Source organism: Carassius auratus, chromosome 41, assembly GCF_003368295.1.
Source record: "Carassius auratus strain Wakin chromosome 41, ASM336829v1, whole genome shotgun sequence".
Taxonomy (NCBI): Eukaryota; Metazoa; Chordata; class Actinopteri; order Cypriniformes; family Cyprinidae; genus Carassius; species Carassius auratus.
Genome location: NC_039283.1, coordinates 10,110,363 through 10,129,802, shown reverse-complemented (window position 1 = coordinate 10,129,802; position 19,440 = coordinate 10,110,363). Strand labels below are relative to the sequence as shown.

Below are 19,440 nucleotides of genomic sequence, written 5' to 3'. Positions count from 1 at the left end.
TTAATACAAAAAAAACTCAAACATTTCTCTTCAATATTTCATATACATATATATGTTTATTTATTTGTATATACGTTATGCACAAACTGCAGTTCAAAACATTGTGAAAATATAGAGAAACAACTAAAAAAACACCAGAGCACGGACCCTTTCACATCCGAAAAAAAGTGACACGAGCACTCGATTTAATGCACAGAAGTACTGAAAAAAGACAAACCCCCCCACATTCAAAATCAATCATCAAACAATTCATCAAAAGCTTTTGATTGAAAGAAAATGAACAATAAATCAAACCCACCAATAGAGGTTCAGGAATATTCTCTGTACAAGACTAAATCAGAATAACATGAAGAGATGAAGCAGAGTACGTTTCTTCTTTTATATATTAAAACAAGACATCATGATAACGAGAATTAGGATAGCAACAAAAATGGCTTTGACGGACACAGATCCTGCTCTTTATTGCTTGATTCGAATCTGTTTCACAGAAACATTCCTGAGTGAAACCATCATCAGCACACGCTAAACGAGATGCATCTGTCTAAACTCAGATAAAGCTGCAGAATCGATGGAAGACCAACATCGGAGGAGTTTTACTGCATCAGCATCGGGGCGTCTCAGTTTGAACAGAGGTAGCAAACAGGATGAAGAATAGTTTAAGCAAGCAAGGGTACACTTTATTTTAAGCAGTCCTTCTTACGGTGTTATAACACAGCCTGTACTCATATAGGGTCTGTTTAGGGTTAACTGCATGCTATTAAGAATAGTTTACTACAGTAAGTATGTGATGTGCAACAAGGACACTGTAAAATAAAGTGTCAGTAACATTAAAAAATTGAAAAAAGTCATTTTTAAAAACATTAGAAGTATGAATTACATTTGAAACACTGGAAGACATCAAGAAATCGATGTTGATTTAAAATGCAAAACTCCAATTCAGTAAATTTTGAATTGATCTTGCCGTCTTTTGAATTCAACATCCTGTTAAACCAATTCAATTCAAACTCCACGTCGTATGGAAACAGAGCCGAGTCTTCAACTGTGAACAGACGCTCTTCAAAACAAGGGAAGGGAAGTGTGCCACGGCTTCGGTGTCACATATCAGGATCACACGATCAGCTGACTCCAGACTCTCACAGCATCTTTCAGCTGAATTCAGTTCTCACACATCTTCTGAGAAGAGGCAGTGCAACTGGTACACAATCAGTCACAGACAGACCAGTGTGTGTGTGTGTGTGTACGGCAGACAGTGCGAGACCGCTTGTGCTCCAAGTGTGCAATTGTGCGTGATTTTAAACACATTTCAGCACGGCCTGATGTCTGTCTGTCTGTCTCTGCGCTACACTGCATCCTCACAGTATGGCGTTTAACTTCCCTTCCCACAATGCATCAGTCTCACTCTGGTTCCAGATCCGGCCAAGCCTCCGTTCTGCCATTGATTTGGTTAAGAGAATCAGAAATGGCTTGAGAGAGAGCAACAGGAAGTGAAGGAGGAACAGAGGAAGCGGGATCACTACTCGGGGAACGGAGGAAACATGGGCAACTCGGTGAATCCATCGTTGCTGAAACTGCCGCTTTGATCCAACATGGAGATCACATCCTGAAGAAGAGAAAGAGAGAGGGCAAGTTATAGGAATAAACCACACATTCTGACAATTATTCAGGTATCATATGCACATGATGACGAAATGTACATTTCTTTAAAGTAACTGAAAATGAGCAGGAAATGGTTCAAGAGATGTTCATTTCTGGGTGAGCTGTTAGTTTGTGTGGTGTCCTCTCACCTGAAACAGCTCTGGCTGGTTGTGTGGAGGCTGCTGGTGTGTGTCTGCAGTGCTCTGTGTGTGTGGTTGAGTCTGCCACTGCTGCCAGCCTGACACTCCCTCTGCTGGCCTGGAGCTGAACTGCGCTCCCATCTGATTCATGTCACCTGAGCCAAAGAGCAAGAGCAGACCTGAGCGCTGCAACAGGACAAACTGTTTAATCATATAAACATTCTGCAGAATATTTACCGAATCCATTAGTGGATGGGATGGTGTGGCTGTTTATTTGTTGGTAATTTGATGTGCTGGTCATTGAAGCAGAAGCCCCACCCATCTGGCTGAAGGAAGAGGGAGTGGAGGATGTAGGGGCGGAGCTGAAACCTCCCATGTTGAACTGAGGAGACTGACTCTTCCCAACCTGACCTGCCATCTGCTGGACAAGAGAGCACTTATAACAAAATATATATGGACATCACAGTGAAAGAATCAGTTACATTCTACAAAATTATGGAATACTAAAGTTTTTATATGTAATAAAATGAGAGATTTCTGTGTGAATCTGTGTTAAAGTGTAATTTATTTCTGTGATGCACAGCTGTATTTTCAGCATCATTCCTCCAGTCTTCAGTGTCACATGATCTTCAGAAATCAGAATAATAAGATTATTTACTGCTCAAGAAACATTTCTGATTATAATCAATGTTGAAATCAGCTGAAACTGTGATACCACCTAGGCTAAGAAAAAAGATAAATACCTTTGACTCAGCAGTGATGCATTATATTGATCAAAAGTGCAAGTAAATACATTTGTAACAAGAGATTCCTATTTAAATAAATTAGTTTAATGAATATTATTGAGATTTATACATGCATAAATAATCTTTCCATTGATGTATGGTTTATTAGGAGGAGAATATTTGTCTGAGATACAACTAATTGAAAATCTGGAATCTGAGGGAGCAAAACAATCTAAATATTGAGAAAATCATCTTTAAAGTTGTTCAAATTAAGTTCTTAGCAATGCATTAAAAATTATTACGCTTTGGTACATTAACAGTAGGAAATTCACAAAATATCTTCTTGGAACATGATCTTAATATCATAATGATTTTTGGCATAAAAGAAAAATCAATAATTTTGACTCATCCAATGTATTGTTGTCTATTGCTACAAATACACCCCAGAGACTTAAGACTGGTTTTGTGCTCCAGGGTCACAAATGTTAATGGTTTTATAATCTCTAACAAAAGGTCTGATCAGTAGTAATCGTGATACAAAATCACAAGAGGGGATCTGCATTTAGTGATATGTATATCAATATATCAAGGTGTAAACACTTTGAATGTGTACCTGTGTGTTGAAGGGTGGTCTTGTGGCAGGCCAGACTCCAGGGGGCGCTGTGGGACCCGTCTGGGGCTGCATGGGGCTGTTGTTGCTGGCGGAGACTCCAGAAGGTGTGCTCTGAAGGGACATCTGTGCCAGCATCTGACCAGCTGAGTGAGGAACCATCTGCTGGACCAGTCCTCCTGACCTGAGACCAGACCACAGCAGTGAGTGACAGACCACAGGACAGAGATGAGGGGTGTGTGTGTGTGTGTGTGTGTGTGTGGCACCTGAAGGGCTCGCTGGGACGGGCAGAGCCGGGGAAAGACGCTGCTGGTGGGTAACCCTGCTGTCCACCGGAGGCACTGGAGCACACGGCCTTAGAGTCTGAGAGAGACACTGTGAGTATGAATCAGGCCTGGACCATAGATCGCCTTCTTAACAGATCCAGGACACCAGCAATACACTTATGAGTCATTTTTGACCTTTAACCAACGATCAGGTGCTTGTCTGGACGTTCTGCATGAATGAGCAGCAAAGTTTCATCTGCTACACACACACTCAATGCACTTCACAGATTCATGTGAGAATTTGGGCTTTACTTTTTATCAACCAGAGTTGATAATGCTCGAAAATATTAGAAGTTATATACAATGAAGTGAGTTGGAAATTTTTTTACCACACTGATTTCTTTTATTATTTTATATAAAATACATGAAATGAGTCCTGGAGCAATCTAGAAAAGTAATGGGTTGAAAGTCACATGTCTCATGAGTTTCCATTTCAAATCTGAAGATGATATCATTAAAAATTTGATTCCTGCAACCATTTTCCTGAGATTATGTCTGAAAAATAAAACAAACAAAGAAAAAGGCGATCGCTATCACTTTTCTTTAACTTTTTTTGTGTGGATTTTTTATTACGAGACGCAGTTTCCGACCATGAGTTATTACATAACGGGCACAAACTGAAACATAAACAAAGGAATTATGATCCATATTACAACATTTCTCCTTTGGCTCTCAACAAAGGCGGATCACTTTCTCTCCCTCTCCTCCCCCTTACCTTGCCTGCTTGCGCTCTCGTCGCGTCTATGGTCTAATACTTCTGAGAGTCTCTCTCTGCACTGCACTCCAAACTGAAAAATCATGTATTAGATCAACTGATCTCTCAACGCAATTGACACCATCTCCTCGACGAGAAGCTTGGGTTTAGGGCGAACCTGCCGGGACGTTCGCAGCTATTCGGAATCATGATAACAGGTCTTCTGCTAATTGGATTAGGCTTTGCCCTGGTTTATCGAGGAATTCAGAAAACGGGAACAGCTGTCCAAAGCCTCACAAGACTGCCTGTCATGATTGAAGCAGTGGGCAGAGCGGTCAGCAATAAGACCATTAACCACAATATGGATACCATCACGGAGAAGCTCACGGCTTTGCAAAGGAAATTGGATGGATTTGGAGACCAGAATGGACAAAGAGAGTAACCGGTAAATTGGAATGTGGCTGCTCGCCCCAAGACCAAACAATCGCAATCTTATCTTCTTTCGACTCCCTCTACCAGCACATGTTGGGAACAACAACCCCCCGGAAGAGCACTGCAGCGAGATGCTCTTGAGTCCCCCCCCCCTCTTCCACAGACACCTGCTGATTGTTGACTTTGTGGAAACTGATCAAGGCTGTCTCCATGGCAACTTGCTGTGTCGCTATCACAATCTGTGGACTGAGGCACCTAGATTTGAACGGCCATCTCTTCAGGACTACAAATACACAAACTCTTACATACACACAGACAAGCAAGCAAGCGCAAGGTTGGGGGTTCGATTCCCCGGGAACACATGATATGTAAAAATTTATATCCTGAATGCACTGCAAGTCGCTTTGGATAAAAGCATCTGCTAAATGCATAAATTTAATTTAATTTACTACTACTACTACTACGTTATTGCTTCGTTGGACTAAACGTGCTTCATGAGATGTTGTTCAGTGGCCCCTTACCTTTCTAACTAAACCAGGATTTACAGCTGTGGATGTGTTTATGACTCATTATTACGACGAATCTGGTACGTACTGCGTTTTTATTCTTCATGTTTTGATGTGTACTGATTACACAAACTTAGCAAATACATTCTTTATAAGCTTTCCATTGAAAAACAGCGATCTGTTGTCAATGCTTGAGGCTTAGATCTTTATAGTTTAATCTATTCGTAAATATTGACAAGTGCAAACAAGGGGAGTTCAGGACACCCACGTCAGGGTGCAGGTTAAGAGGTTAAAAGCTAGGCAAATCTGTGTAGTTTACTTGTAAACAAATAAGTTATCTTTAAATTCATTCTAAATGTCTAATAAACATTCTTTCCCCATTAACTGTAATATTGAAATATACTATGGAAAAAACACTGATAATATTTCTGGCCATATATATCTGTGTGTGTAGTCTTACTGTGATCAGCAGTGCTCACACCTACAGTCTGCACTGGACCCTGAGACAAACACAGATGGAGACGCTCAGTCACTTCACTTGATCAGCAGCTCAGCACATCTCAATAGGGCTCATTTTGGGTATACCTGAGGAAGAGTGGCCTGGTTGGTCTCATACGCTGCGTCTCGTCCCATGCCTCCGTCTAACTCGGCCTGCTGCTGCATCTGCCTGCAGAAGAGCAAACCACACTGATGTGAGAGCAGTCCTACAGTCGTGACCCTCAGACCCACCACCGACAACATACAGCATTCTCCACCTGCCACGGACAGCACAGCTATCTACGGGAAGAGAGCATGCGGTTAACCCACCACCGACTGACCGGCCGACAGCAGACGGGACGGAACGAGGCTCACCCGAGAGAGAGAGAGAGAGAGAGAGAGAGAGAGAGAGAGAGAGAGAGGGAGAGGGAGAGGGAGAGGGAGAGGGAAAGAGAGACTGAGAGAGCGAGAGACGGAGAGAGAGAGGGAGAGAGCCAGTGCTCCACCGGTCTGCTCTCACCTGGCTGTGACCTGGCCTGGGCTGGGGATGGAGGGGCAGTGAGGACTGCTCTGCCCCAGTGAAGGGGAAGAGAGGGGGGACAGGGAGTCCTGATTCGCACTTCTACTGTCATGTAAACCAGAGGGATTGGTGGAGAGAAAGCAGTCAGATTAAACAGAGTGTGGCTGAATTAACACACACACTCTCAGACACACACGGCTCAAATACGTCTGGCTCTTAAAGGGGTCATATGATGCGATTTCCACAAAAATATTCACCAGCACAACTGTTTTCAACACTGATAATAATCATAAATGTTTCTTGAGCAGTAAATCATCATATTATTCTGATTTCTGAAGATCATGTGACACTGAAGACTGGAGGAATGATGCTGAAAATACAGCGGAGCATCACAGAAATACAGGTGCATCTCAATAAATTAGAATGTCGTGGAAAAGTTAATTTATTTCAGTAATTCACCTAAAGTTGTGAAACTCGTGTATTAAATAAATTCAATGTACACATCTCAATATCAACAAGTTAGATTATGGTGACATGCCAATCAGCTAATCAACTCAAACACCTGCAAAGGTTTCCTGAGCCTTCAAAACAGTCTCTCAGTTTGGTTCACTAGACTACAATCATGGAGAAGACTGATCTGAGAGTTGTCCAGAAGTCAATCATTGACACCCTTCACAAGGAGGGTAAGACACAAACATTCACAGAACGCTGTTCACAGAGTGCTGTATCCAAGCATGTTAACAGAAAGTTGACTGGAAGGAAAAAGTGTGGAAGAAAAAGATGCACAACCAACCAAGAGAACCACAGCCTTATGAAGATTGTCAAGTAAAATCAATTCAAGAATTTGAGTGAACTTCACAAGGAATGAACTGATGCTGGGGTCAAGGCATCAAGAGTCACCACACACAGACGTGTCAAGAGATTTACTGAACCACAGACAACGTCAGAGGCGTCTTACCTGGGCTAAAGAGAAGAAGAACTGGACTGTTGCTCAGTGGTCCTTTTATTCACATGAGAGCAAGTTCTGTATTTCATTTGGAAACCAATGTCCTAGAGTCTGGAGGAAGGGTGGAGAAGCTCATAGCCCAAGTCCAGTGTTAAGTTTCCACAGTCTGTGATGATTTGGGATCAATGTCATCTGCTGGTGTTGGTCCATTGTGTTTTTTTGAAAACCAAAGTCACTGCATCTGTTTACCAAGAAATCTTGGAGCACTTCATGCTTTCTTCTGCTGACCAGCTTTTTGAAGATGATGATGATTTCCCTTTCCAGCAGGATTCTAATTCACCAAATCACTAAAAAGGTTTTTTATTGGTCTTTTGACGTATTCTAATTTGTTGAGATCGTGAATTGGTGTTTTTTATTAAATGTTAGCCAAAATCATCACAATTAAAAGAACCAAAGACTTCAGTCTTCAGTCTCACTACTTCAGTCTGTGTGCATTGAATTTAATAAAAGAGTTTCACAATTTGAGCTGAATCACTGAAATAAATTAACTTTTCCACGAAATTCTAATTTATTGAGAAGCACCTGTAAATTACATTTTAACAGATAATCACATAGAGAACAGCGGTTTTAAATTGTAATAATATTTCAAAATTTTTTTGTTTTGTACTGTATTTTTGATCAAATAAGTGCAGCCTTGGTGAGCAGAAGCGGTTTTCATAACTGAAATAAATATGTTCTTCATTATTAGAGCTGGGGAGGAGGAAGACATGCTAAATTGTCATAAAATGTCACATTTCACTGTGCCATAAAATAATAATCAATTTCTTTATTTATATATTCTTTGCCTTTTCTACATAATTTCCTCTTTTTATTATATCTTGGGGCTGAAATAAGACCCAGACATATACACACACACAAACGCACGCACGCCTTCAAACAAAACTGAATTATATTACATTAGATTACCTCCACAGGAATTAACCTTCGATCATAAAAGCATATGACACACTGTATAAAGTCATACTGGATAAGACAACACTGTATAACATGAGGCCTAGATTAGGCCCATTAGATGACAAAATATTGAAAAATCACTTTTGCTGTGAGGTCAGTATGTTGTGTTTACTTGATGAATTTCAGTACTAACTTGACATTGGCGTTGGTGCAGATGATGTACTCGATCTCCTCAGAGAAGGGGTTCTGGAAGGTGAACGAGCTGGTTCTCATCCAGATCCACTCGCGGGATTTAGATCGGAACCGGAACATCACCGAGAGCACCTGACCTCGCAGTTTCACCACCTGCATCGGGGTCAGAGGTCATTAATACATTAACAAGGATCGAGCTACAGTACAGCTACAGTATGGTATGAACAGGGCTGGGGAGTAACGAAATACATTTAATGGCGTTACGTATTTAAAATATGAGTAACTGTATTTCGTTATAATTAAATTTTAAATTAGGGTGTAATCAGATTACGATTAAATCTGAAAAGTATTTTAGACTACCAGTGATTACTTTTATTTTGATGTCATATATAAATTTTATATTTTAATTTTATATTTAAGGCAACAGTTTGGGGATTTCAACCAATAACGCGACTGATTTTCCATTGAAACAAAAAAACTGTGTGCAGCAGCTGTTCATTTAGCGACTCCTAGTGAGCGATACATGCTCATCATCACGACACAAACCTTCTCCTAGAACACAGACTTTGCATTCAGTTAACAGATCCATATGAACCACACATGAAATAAAAGTTTATAAAGTCAAACGATAGCTTTATGTGCTTCACAGATGAACTCGAAGACTTTGTTCATTCGAGATGTTCAATGATAGGTCATCTTTGGCTCGGTAATGCAAGGTCATGATCCGACTGACTGTGAACAGATGATTCTTTTGAGTCAATCTTTTAATCTGATCATTTCTTTTGTTTAATGAGTGTGGGAACCAATGGTTCACAAACTGGATAGATCTGAGGTGCAGGGCTCGCAAAATCTCTAGCCCAACGTCCCGGGGCTGTTGTGTTTCTTTTAGTTGTATGATTTTTATTTGGTTTAGGATTTGTTTTAAAATTTAAAAGTTAGTTTTATTATTTAACAATTTCACAAAGAAATATGCAGCATTTTGTCTTTTGTCTAATAATAAAAAGGACACATTTTAATTTACAATTGGTCTTAAATCTCATTTTGTAAAAAATAAATATATAAATTATAAGAAAATTGTATGGTGTAATCTGTCTTGTGAATTTTATCGCATCATAAGTTTATTGATCCTTACGTTCAGATATGTTACTAGTTTTTGCGGATCATGCTGATTTTTCCACAGTAAAGTTCAGCCGATGTCTTTATTTTTAATTTCAGCCTAGTTAAATTCATTTTGGGCTACCAAAACCTGAAGAGAAGGCATTTAGAAATTTTGCGACCCCTGAGGTGTGTTCCCCAAAAGCATCGTGAATAATCACATTGCGACCGTGGAAAACGAGCCCTGTCAATTTTGACTCTTTTTCACTTAAAGTTTGGTCCATTCGTTAAAAAAAACTATTGTATACCTTGGACAACTGTGCCAGATGTTTCGGCTACTTTTATTATGCATTTGGTGTGTCTGGATAAGTTTTGAAGTTTGGAATAAAACCGCATAAAACAGCACTGACTCCCATTCATTGTATTCAAACTGAATTTATATTGATTGGAAGATTTAAATGACTTAACGTTTTTTTTTTTTTTTCATAGAAATTCTGTGGAAAATTTATGTTAAAAATAAAATGCAAAGAAAAGACAAATCTTATGGTAGATGTCGGAAAGCATAAAAACAAGACATCAAATGAATATGTTCCTTTTGAGTTACAAAGCTTAAGTATTTCAAAAGTATTCTAAAGTATTTAGATTAAGTTACTAAAAATGAGTAATCTAACAAAATACATTGCTGATTACTTTTTAAAGCTTGTATTTTGTAATCTGTAGTGAAATACATTTTAAAAGTCACCTTCCCAGCCCTGGGTATGAAAGAACAGGTTCAGAGTTACAGTCTGATCAAATGGCCATATAGCCTATTATGCTAATGTTTTAATTTACCTAGCAACAACCATATTGTGATGATCAATATCATTAATACATTTAACACTGGTGTCCCTTAGTATACTGCTACTGCTGCCCTTTTATAAAGGCAACAAAAGTACTTTTTGTTTGCCATACACATTACATAAAATTATATAAAACCTTTTTGTTTACAATAGTAACAGTCATGAATATTTGAGCTAGATGTGTAATGTAAAAGCACACACACACACACACACACACACACACACACACCTGCTGAAGGCTGTCTCTCAGTAAGCCCTGGTCTTCTGGATGAGCAAACTCCACAATGTTCTTCCCCAGTAGCTCCTGTGTCACAAAAGATGGAGAACACATAATAATTTAATTACCAGTATTCAAATAAAACTGACTTTTGTATAACACATGTAAATTGATTTTTAATGACAAATCATGAAAAATAAACATTTAAACAGTGGCTGTAATAAAAAAAAAATTCACGACAGGTCAATTATACTGGCCCTCCAGAACTATTTTGGCCGACACCAAGACAGTGGAGCTCATCAGCGATCTTAAGAAATGACCCTGACTCAGGTTTCTGAGGCCTACCTGAGGCTGGAAGCCCACCGTCGCCTGACAGCGGTGATCCACAAAAGTGTAGAGGCCCTGACAGTTGTGGCGGGAAATAAATTCCACTGGAACGCTGATGTTGTTTACGTTTGTGTCGCTCGGGCAACATGTGACCTGCAGGACAAACAGAGGATCTTAAAGAGACAGTTCACTCTAAACATGTCGTTCCAAACCTGTAGGACTTCTGTTCACCTCTGAAATCCAAATTATTATTTATTTTAAATTAAACCTGAAATATTTCTGTCTTGCTTACGAAAGTCAACCAAGCAACCAAAACTTTAACGATTCAAAAAGTTAATAAAACACTGTAAAAATGATCCATATTGACAGAGATTTAATCCAGACTTTCTGAAATCGCTTTATATTGATAAACACGAGAACAAACCTCAAATTTGAGCTTTCGTTTACCACATTTAATGAGCTCTATGTAAGTACACTGATTTTTTTTATTTTTTTTATTAAAAAGCTAAAGCTGTCATTACACAACAGGGCTCACAAAATCTGTAGCCTTGCATCCCGGGGCTCCTCAAAAGTAATAATGTGCCATATATATATATATATATATATATATATATATATATATATAAATCTGACAAATTCTGTGACATTCCGCGTAAAACTGTGAATTCAGTTTTCATGACCGTTTTCCTCATCAAGGAAATCAAAGGGCCCTAGGAAAAGTACCTGAAGCCTTCCAATGGCGACTAGACAGAAGCGGTTTCCCTGATTGTTATCGGCCTCCTCTTCAGAAAGAGTCACTCCTGAGAGAGAAAGAGAGAGAGCATAGAGAGACAGTACCAGTGTCAGTGGTGTTCTGATTCAGCTCCGCTCTCGGGGAACAACAGACACTTCCTCTGTTACCTGCAGGAGGCCAGGACTTGATGAAGCCTGTGCAGTGCATGACCACATACTGCGGCTCGCCCTCCTTAGGAGGACCCAGTCCATTCCTGTGGGAGGAGAGACGCTCTTCATCTACATCTGTGCAGACGGAGATCTATACATACAGACAGAGCGCTGCTGTACCTGTTTCTGCTTCTCAGGAAGTGAAGTCTGTTCATGGACACCGGCTCTACGGGACACACTCCACATCTGGGGACACACACACACACACACGTTACAATCCATGCATCAGAGATATTTCACAACAGTAAAAATAGCTCACATTGTGAATATGATTAATGCTTTTTCTTTAAAACATTATTTTTGTGTATGCAAACAGCACATTCCTAACCCCTTCTCAAGATCTCAGAGCAAAAACACACATGAAGCTCGAGCTGGATGTTAGATGTATACAATTAAACTAAAGGGCCTGTTGTTCTCCCTGATCCTCACCTCATCCTGCAGATGAAGGAGCGGCGTGTGCCCATACTCATCCTCACAGAAGCCTGCCCGCCCTCTTTCTTCACCGTGCCTGTCTTCATGTCCAACATCCGGCCTACAGTCAGAAACGAGGAAGATGGGTTAAAGGTGCAGTAGGAGATCTCAGTAAAATGCTAACATTAGCCTGATAGCACTGAAAGCGAACGTCCCTCCCTCCCTGCAATCGCAGTCCAAAGCCACGCCCCCTGAGCGTTTTGATTGGTCGAACATTTCTTGGTCCTACACCTTCCACAGGATTGGTATTTATATATATATAGACCACTTAATTTAATGATTGCTATCAGGATGTGAAAAGACTTTCAACCAGAACAACAAGAAACGTTTCTGAAGACGTTCACCTATTGCACCTTTAAACAGAACAAAGGAGGGCAGATATAGAGAGGTTTCTGACCGGCGTTGTTGTTCTCGCTGGTGGAGAGCTGCTCTCGGAGTTTCTCGGTGTCGTCTGGATGAAGCTGGTCATACAGAGACGATCCGAGCCAATCCGACTGAGCCTGGTTCAGAACCGGTGTGACAGAGTCTGACACATAAAGCACACGGCCGGTTTCACACGACACCACGAACAGAAACCCATCAGCCACCTCCAGAACCAGGTGCTTCAGCTCCTGCACACAGCGGAGACATACAAGCAGATCTACAGACGGTGAACAACTCAAAATCAGGAAGTATCTTAAATCTTTTCTGGTACATCCTTACGAAACAAGACCCTGAGTGAGTGTACTTCATAAAAAAAGACAATCCAATAAAACATGTTTCATGGAGGGGGCATGCACAGAGTTAACTGGGTGAACTATCACTTTGAGTAAGAAAATGAGAAGAAAACGGCAGTTAAGAAGACTTTCATTCTTGACAGTGTTTGATGAATCTGGCCCCTGGTTTGTGTGCCCGAGGAACAGGTTTGTGTAATGAGTGCAGCTGATATCTGACCTGGTCTGTGAGGAAGGAGGGTTTGTGTGCTGCATCGCCGCCGCTTCCTCGGAGCGTCTTCATGTGTGACACTGCCATGCGCAGGATGGTCAGCTTGTCTGGTTTGCGTGCCAGAGCGCTGCAGGTGGGCACCATGTCTGACAGCTCCGTGATGTAAGCGGTCATCTTGTTCCTCCGCCTGCGCTCGATCTCGCTGTGGTTCTCCCTGCGGTCAGGAGGCATGAGAGATGGGCAGAGCATGCAGTCATGGGGACAGAGAAGAGGTCGAGAGACAGCCACGAGAGAGGAGGGAGAGAGAGAGAGAGAGAGAGATGGATGAATACGCAAATAAAGACTGCATCAGTGTGTTCGTCAAATGAGACGACACTCATCTCGCAGAGACAAAACACAAATGGGAAAGAAGAGAGGGGTAGAAGACATGCTCAGAAGACACTGGCCTTGACTGAGTCACTCTTTAATGGCAGTGAAGCTTTTTCAGCCCACGGAAATGAGCTTCAGTTTCACTTGTAGTCTATCAGGGACTTAAAGCAAGACACTACATGAACAGCGGATGAAGCCAGGCTCAAAATACTTTCATTCTGTTGATGTACTAGTGCTACGGGTTTCAGGTTTCTCTTTTTATCTCTCCATGAATCGTCAACAGCCATTAAAATATATATTTCCTTCACATTTTTACCAGTGAGATATTATATAAATGAACTAAACTAAAAAACTCTTCAGAATACAGATGGGAATAAAACTGTAAAAAGAAAAGTCTGATGCATGAAAAGAAGACACGTTAGAAAACCCAGATGGCTCTTAAATTGATCAGTGCATGAAAAAACAATGCTTTTGTAAGCTATTTTTATATACATGAACTCATATTTCATGTTTAATTCATGGAGTGGATCCATCATCTTGGAAATATAAAAGTGATTGAGCATTTTTAAATGTGCATTTACATTTTTTGTGCAATCAATTTTGTAAAAAAAAAAAAAAAAAAAAAGAGAAAAACCCCTTTGCTGTTAATACTGAAACTGCATCATGTCTGACAGCTCGGCAGATGTGAAGTGTGTTCGGAGACTTCACTGTGAAGCCCATACTGACGCCAGCACATGTAGTCTGCACCGCTCAACTCTGATTCTTGAGAACTAACAGAAGATCAGAAGATCAGATCTATAGTTTTCACGCTCTCTGACTTGCATCAGTCAATACCTGGCAAACCTCTCCTTATCATTGGATCCCCCTCCATCATCATCACACCTGAGGAGACAAAACACAGTCATGAGACGGCCGGCCCGTCACACATCAAACCCTCCAGTCACACATCAGGACTCACCTGAACAGTTTGCTTCCCTCGTCGTCGTCATAGTCCGAGCTGGAAACAGGGGAAATCACATTAATCACACAATCATTAATTATTGCACAACAGCAGAGATGACATCCACACATTCCCACAGTTCTCCACCCGGCCACACACACTCAATAAACAAGGGCACTATTGTTAAAACCAACGTCTCCTTCCTATGAATTTGCCTGCTCTGTTGGGAAAACCACATTCAGCGCTGCAGTCACGCATGGTGTGCGCGTGTAGAGACAGTCCACCCAAAAATGAGCGTTCTGTCATCATCCAAACCCCTGGGGCCTCATTATTACATTATGTACATTAAGTAATTATTTTGTCCAAGTCCTTTGTGGAGCTTGAAAGTGTCAGTCAAGTCATTAAATTACAGCACTTCATCCATCCAACACAGATGGTTTCAAGCAGGAATAACCATGTCAATGGTGCAAACTGCATCACTTACGAAACTAATTCAATTATTCAGATCAAGTTTAGTTCTCGTCTGACGAGTGGGGTCACACTGATAATATTACTTCATGATGTGTCTTGTAAACTTCATGGTTTCCAAAACCCTTTCCTTCAGAGCTCCACAAAATACAGTGAAGTGATGAGGAAGACAGAACCGTGTTTAGACCAGAAGCATCTCAGCACCGATTTAATAATGACTGGGACTCTTAAATCTGTCTTACGTGGCCTGGCGTTTGTTGTTGGCCTTCGGGACAACGTTAGAAAGAGATCCAGCGGCTGAGGCCAGTGACAGCACCTCGGGCATATCTGAAACACACAGCCAATCACACACTCAGACTAACAACTACACACAATAGTCATACAGGCATACATATATATATATATAGAGAGAGATAGAGAGAGAGAGAGAGAGATGCATTCAGTAGTTTTACAGCACAATCCTTCGTTTAAATGATATCAAATGATCACCAGTACAATTGTTTATGTGCATTGTGAATTCATCTCCAAAGCCTTTATGATGAAAAAAATGGCAGGCTGATATAACGTAAAACTGACGTTCAACAAACAGACAGCATAACATACACTGCATTTAATTATTTACTGATTTAACAAATAAATGTTGTTCTGTTGAACTTCCATCAAACATTCCAGCAAATATTGTCATCATTAACATTTAAAATGTTACTGCATTTCAAATAAATACTCTTCTTTTGAACCTTTCTGCAATTTGTCATAATAATAATAACCAAAAATATAATTAGTTGTGTTCTGCATAAAAAATAAAATAAAAAAAAACATTCCTTAAATGTGTGATATATCCAGAACATTTTGCTCACACTATAATGCTGATTGCATTTATTGAGCTCACATATCTTTAATAAAAAATAATCAATAAATATAAACCAGCATTTGGTCCAAAGTGAAGTAGATTTATTAGGTTTATATGTCATGTAATTAGCTACACGTACAAAATAAAACACACATGGGCAAAAAGACACTATACACATTAACAATATGAATTTCTTTAAAGCGGTTTTGGAACAATGTGTATTGGGAAAATTGACTTGACTTAGTTCATTTTTGGATTTATATGCAAACCCTGATACTTACTGATATTTTTTTTCATTAACTTGTTTGGATTTGGTCAACTTAAATTTAATCTATAAAATAAACTTTACATTAAACAGATTCTATATTTCGACATCTTCCACATTTGGTGAGACGGCTGAAAAATATATCAGATCACGTTTTCTTTAATCGGACGTTTACATTTCCCAAAGATGACTGCTTTATTGTCTTTAAGAGATTACACTTCTATTTGTGGAGAATGGATACATTAAATACAAATTGGTGCTCAGAATGTAAAAACATAAATAATAATAATAATAATAAAGAAATAACGTGAATTTTTGCATTTAATGTGTTTGAAAGACAAAAGCCTTCCAAACACGCAGTAATACATTAAATAACATACTGAGTGATAATTCAGCTAAAAACGAATGTGTTCATCAGCAGCTGAGCTGACCTCTCTCTCTCTCTCTCTCTCTCTCTCTGTGTGTGTGTGTGATACAGACACATGACTAATAACTGCTCTCTGTGTGAAGGAACACAACACTGACTGAACATCAGCTTTTACTATCAATTAATTATGAATAAACTATTGTCATTGTGTGAATAATATGAAATCATGTAATCAATAAAAAAGTAACTGGAGTGTAATCTAGAGTATTTTAAAATGGAACTTAAAAGTTCTTTATTTTTTTTAATCTGACTGCATTACATCCAGATTACATGTGATCAGTTACTAGCAGTTCTGTCTTTATACCCTGCCATCAGACTAGGAAACACACGATCATAATATTACCCATCATGACAGCTCAGTTTGGACCTGCATAAGTCCCGTGTCAGAATCAAAGGCATCCACAAAGAGTATTTACACTGAGACGAGAGAGAGAGACACATGGAACAGAAGTGGGTCAGATCTTCAGACCTGGGTCAGATGACATGTGTATGTTTTCTGTGACAGCTGAAGCAATCGTGATGAAAACAAACCCTGACTCTCTCTCTCTCTGTTTGTCCAGATCTCACTCCAGAGTTAGCAGGCTAACGTTATATCACAACAGTAGAGCTAGCAGCAGCTCGAGCTAACTAGCACAACTGCTTACAATGTGCAAAATCATCACAAACCAGACGACTAAGAGGAAAACATTCGGTTTCAATACGATACCTGAGTTGGCGGATGTCATGTCCGACAGGTAAAGGTGTTCTTGTGCGAGCTAACACATACAAAACAACTTTCCCAGCTGACGAGGAAAACCTCCTGCTCCAGCGGCTGTTGATGTTTTACTTCGTCCGAGTCTCGAAAAAGTACTTAAAAGCAGATGTCATGAGTTCAGACCGAGTGTCATTTTCGCCGTCGGTCCAAACGAACAGGGTTTCCCAACGTTTTATAGTTGTTTTTTCCTTTCCTGCCTCTTTGACTTTTTCCCGTTTAAAAACCTCCCCTGATCCAAGATGGCGCCAGCGATCTTTCAGTGAGCAGCATAAGCGCGTCAGAGGAGGAAACTAGAGTCTCCACGCGGCTCAGATGCGCCACTCTGCGCCCGCAGCCAGCACCACTGGTATAGGTCGCATTATAAAGCGACCTATAGTATTTAAAAAGGATTTATTCTTACAATTTTAGTCAATATGTTAATGTATTTTTTTTTTCATGAACACCATTTCATCTTCCTGAGATATTTCCAGTACTGAATACTGATTTGGTTTGAATTATATGATTATGTGATTTTGTAATGAGGTAGCTACTAAATGTATATTGTAAATCATTTAATGTATTATTTTCCCAGAAAGCTATTATCATTATTTATGCAGTTATCTGCCATCTGTTGTGGGGAGGGACCGGATGTGGTCTCTGTTGGTCGGAAGGGGTTAAAATAAAAGAGAAAACTGATGACGAGAGGCGGAGCAAATATTGTATTTAATAAGAGACCTATATTTTTTCTTATTATTATTTGATTAACGTGCACAGATAAATAATTCAAAATAAGATAGGAACTTACATTAAGAAAGTAAAAAATATCAATCATATTTCATAAGTAGCTACTTATGCAGAATTCACGCCATGTATGATTTGTCCCCATATGAACGTGCTTTCATAATTTTCTGAATAGCAAAATATCAACCAATCAGAGTAGCCTTTGGAGATCACGTGACTGCACGCTGAAGCGTCTCTCCAGTGGTATTCCACCATTCACTAAGAGTGTCTTTGACCTGCGTCCAGATTCACAGCCTCCCTACACAGTGCCCGCTGCTCAGCTCCCTACACATTGCTCGCTGCTCAGCTTCCTACACAGTGCTCGCTGCTCAGCTCCCTACACACTGCTCAGTGCTCTGCTCCCTACACACTGCTCAGCTCCCTACACACTACTCAGTGCTCTGCTCCCTACACAGTGCTCACTGCTCAGCTCCCTACACACTACTCAGTGCTCAGCTCCCTACACAGTGCTCCCTGCTCAGCTCCCTACACACTACTCAGTGCTCAGCTCCCTACACACTACTCAGTGCTCAGCTCCCTACACACTACTCAGTGCTCAGCTCCCTACACACTACTCAGTGCTCAGCTCCCTACACACTACTCAGTGCTCAGCTCCCTACACACTGCTTTTTTATTATTATTAACAAAAACAGGTTACATGTATAATATGAAAAACATTCTACAAGATATAAACAATTATACACTACAGGGGATGTATACAAATACAGATGTATTAAATGAAGATAATAAAGTGTTTACGAACTTCCACTCCCACAGCTTTTTCTTTCAAATAAAATCGTAGCTACTGTATCAATATAATACTCCATCTCTTTCCAAAAAGAGTTTGTTCTTTCAGAATGATTTCTGAGTATCACGTGACACTGAAGACTGGAGTAATGATGCTGAAAATACAGTAAATTCACATTTTAAAGTGCATGTGATATTCGGAGTCATCTCTGATTATTTGAATCCCTATATTATGTAATGGATCTCCTGTGTGTACGTGACAGACTGCAGGAAGTGAACGGAGCAGCACTCATGGCCAGCAGCTGTCTATCAGCAGCACTGCTGATATCAGTGTATCAGAGTCTCCAGACCTGAGCTCATCTGGACAGGGCCACGGGACACGTCGTGTGAGGACCTCTCGCTAATTCTGTTTAGTTAGTATTTTTTCTTTGCAAATTCTCAGTTTATTTCCATTAATTCCCATGAACTTTTCCAGCCTTGAAAATTCCCTGATTTTTGCAAATTTAGCAGGCTACTGACATGCATTTTTAATAAACTAAAACACACCTCAGTGTCATTTTATTGAAACTTGTATGCCATGTATGTACTGAGGCTGCAATTCAGTACATCTAAAATTGATTAACTTAACTGAGTACATGTTCTTAAGTACGTTAATGTACTTACTGTAATGTAATTTACTTTCTTAATGTACTTAATAATTGACATTATTACAAAGTGCAATTTTAAAAGTGTACTTAAGTGTCACAGTTGACTCTCTTTAAGTACTTAAGTGGTCTTTTGTTGAATTTATATGATATTATCTGCAAATGCTGCACATTCATACAGTTAAAGGCACTTACCTTGTCAATCTGTAAACCCCAAATCATCATGTTTAATATGTAAATAAACG

At 39.9% G+C, this 19,440-nt stretch overlaps 1 protein-coding gene across 5 annotated transcripts; it reads right to left on the bottom strand.

Annotated features, from left to right (window-relative positions):
* Positions 1–41: 41 nt before the first annotated feature.
* arnt (aryl hydrocarbon receptor nuclear translocator) lies at positions 42–17,323 on the bottom strand. 5 transcript variants are annotated; one of them, XM_026228854.1, is made up of 22 exons: positions 16,998–17,323; positions 16,635–16,708; positions 14,992–15,076; positions 14,300–14,338; positions 14,176–14,223; positions 12,982–13,186; positions 12,446–12,659; positions 12,007–12,109; positions 11,698–11,763; positions 11,536–11,621; positions 11,359–11,435; positions 10,654–10,788; positions 10,321–10,395; positions 8,159–8,310; positions 6,066–6,170; positions 5,654–5,735; positions 5,529–5,568; positions 3,377–3,473; positions 3,114–3,294; positions 2,013–2,196; positions 1,785–1,930; positions 42–1,600 (listed from the first exon to the last, which is right to left on the bottom strand). In XM_026228854.1, exons 2-22 carry the CDS (start codon positions 16,639–16,641, stop codon positions 1,514–1,516), a joined length of 2,214 nt encoding a protein of 737 aa, XP_026084639.1. In that variant the 5' UTR covers positions 16,642–16,708; positions 16,998–17,323; the 3' UTR covers positions 42–1,513. The 5 variants fall into 5 exon arrangements, with proteins under 5 accessions (XP_026084639.1, XP_026084636.1, XP_026084638.1 ...); XM_026228851.1 differs by lacking the exon at positions 16,635–16,708; XM_026228853.1 differs by lacking the exon at positions 16,635–16,708 and having other exon boundaries at positions 6,066–6,167.
* Positions 17,324–19,440: the final 2,117 nt, after the last annotated feature.

Coding starts and splice junctions, on each gene's coding strand:
- arnt (XM_026228851.1), bottom strand. Junction 8,311..10,320: donor TGAGAGACAGCCTTCAGCAG/GTGTGTGTGTGT, acceptor ACCCCGATGCAG/GTGGTGAAACTGCGAGGTCA. Junction 6,171..8,158: donor TGCACCAACGCCAATGTCAA/GTTAGTACTGAA, acceptor TTTACATGACAG/TAGAAGTGCGAATCAGGACT.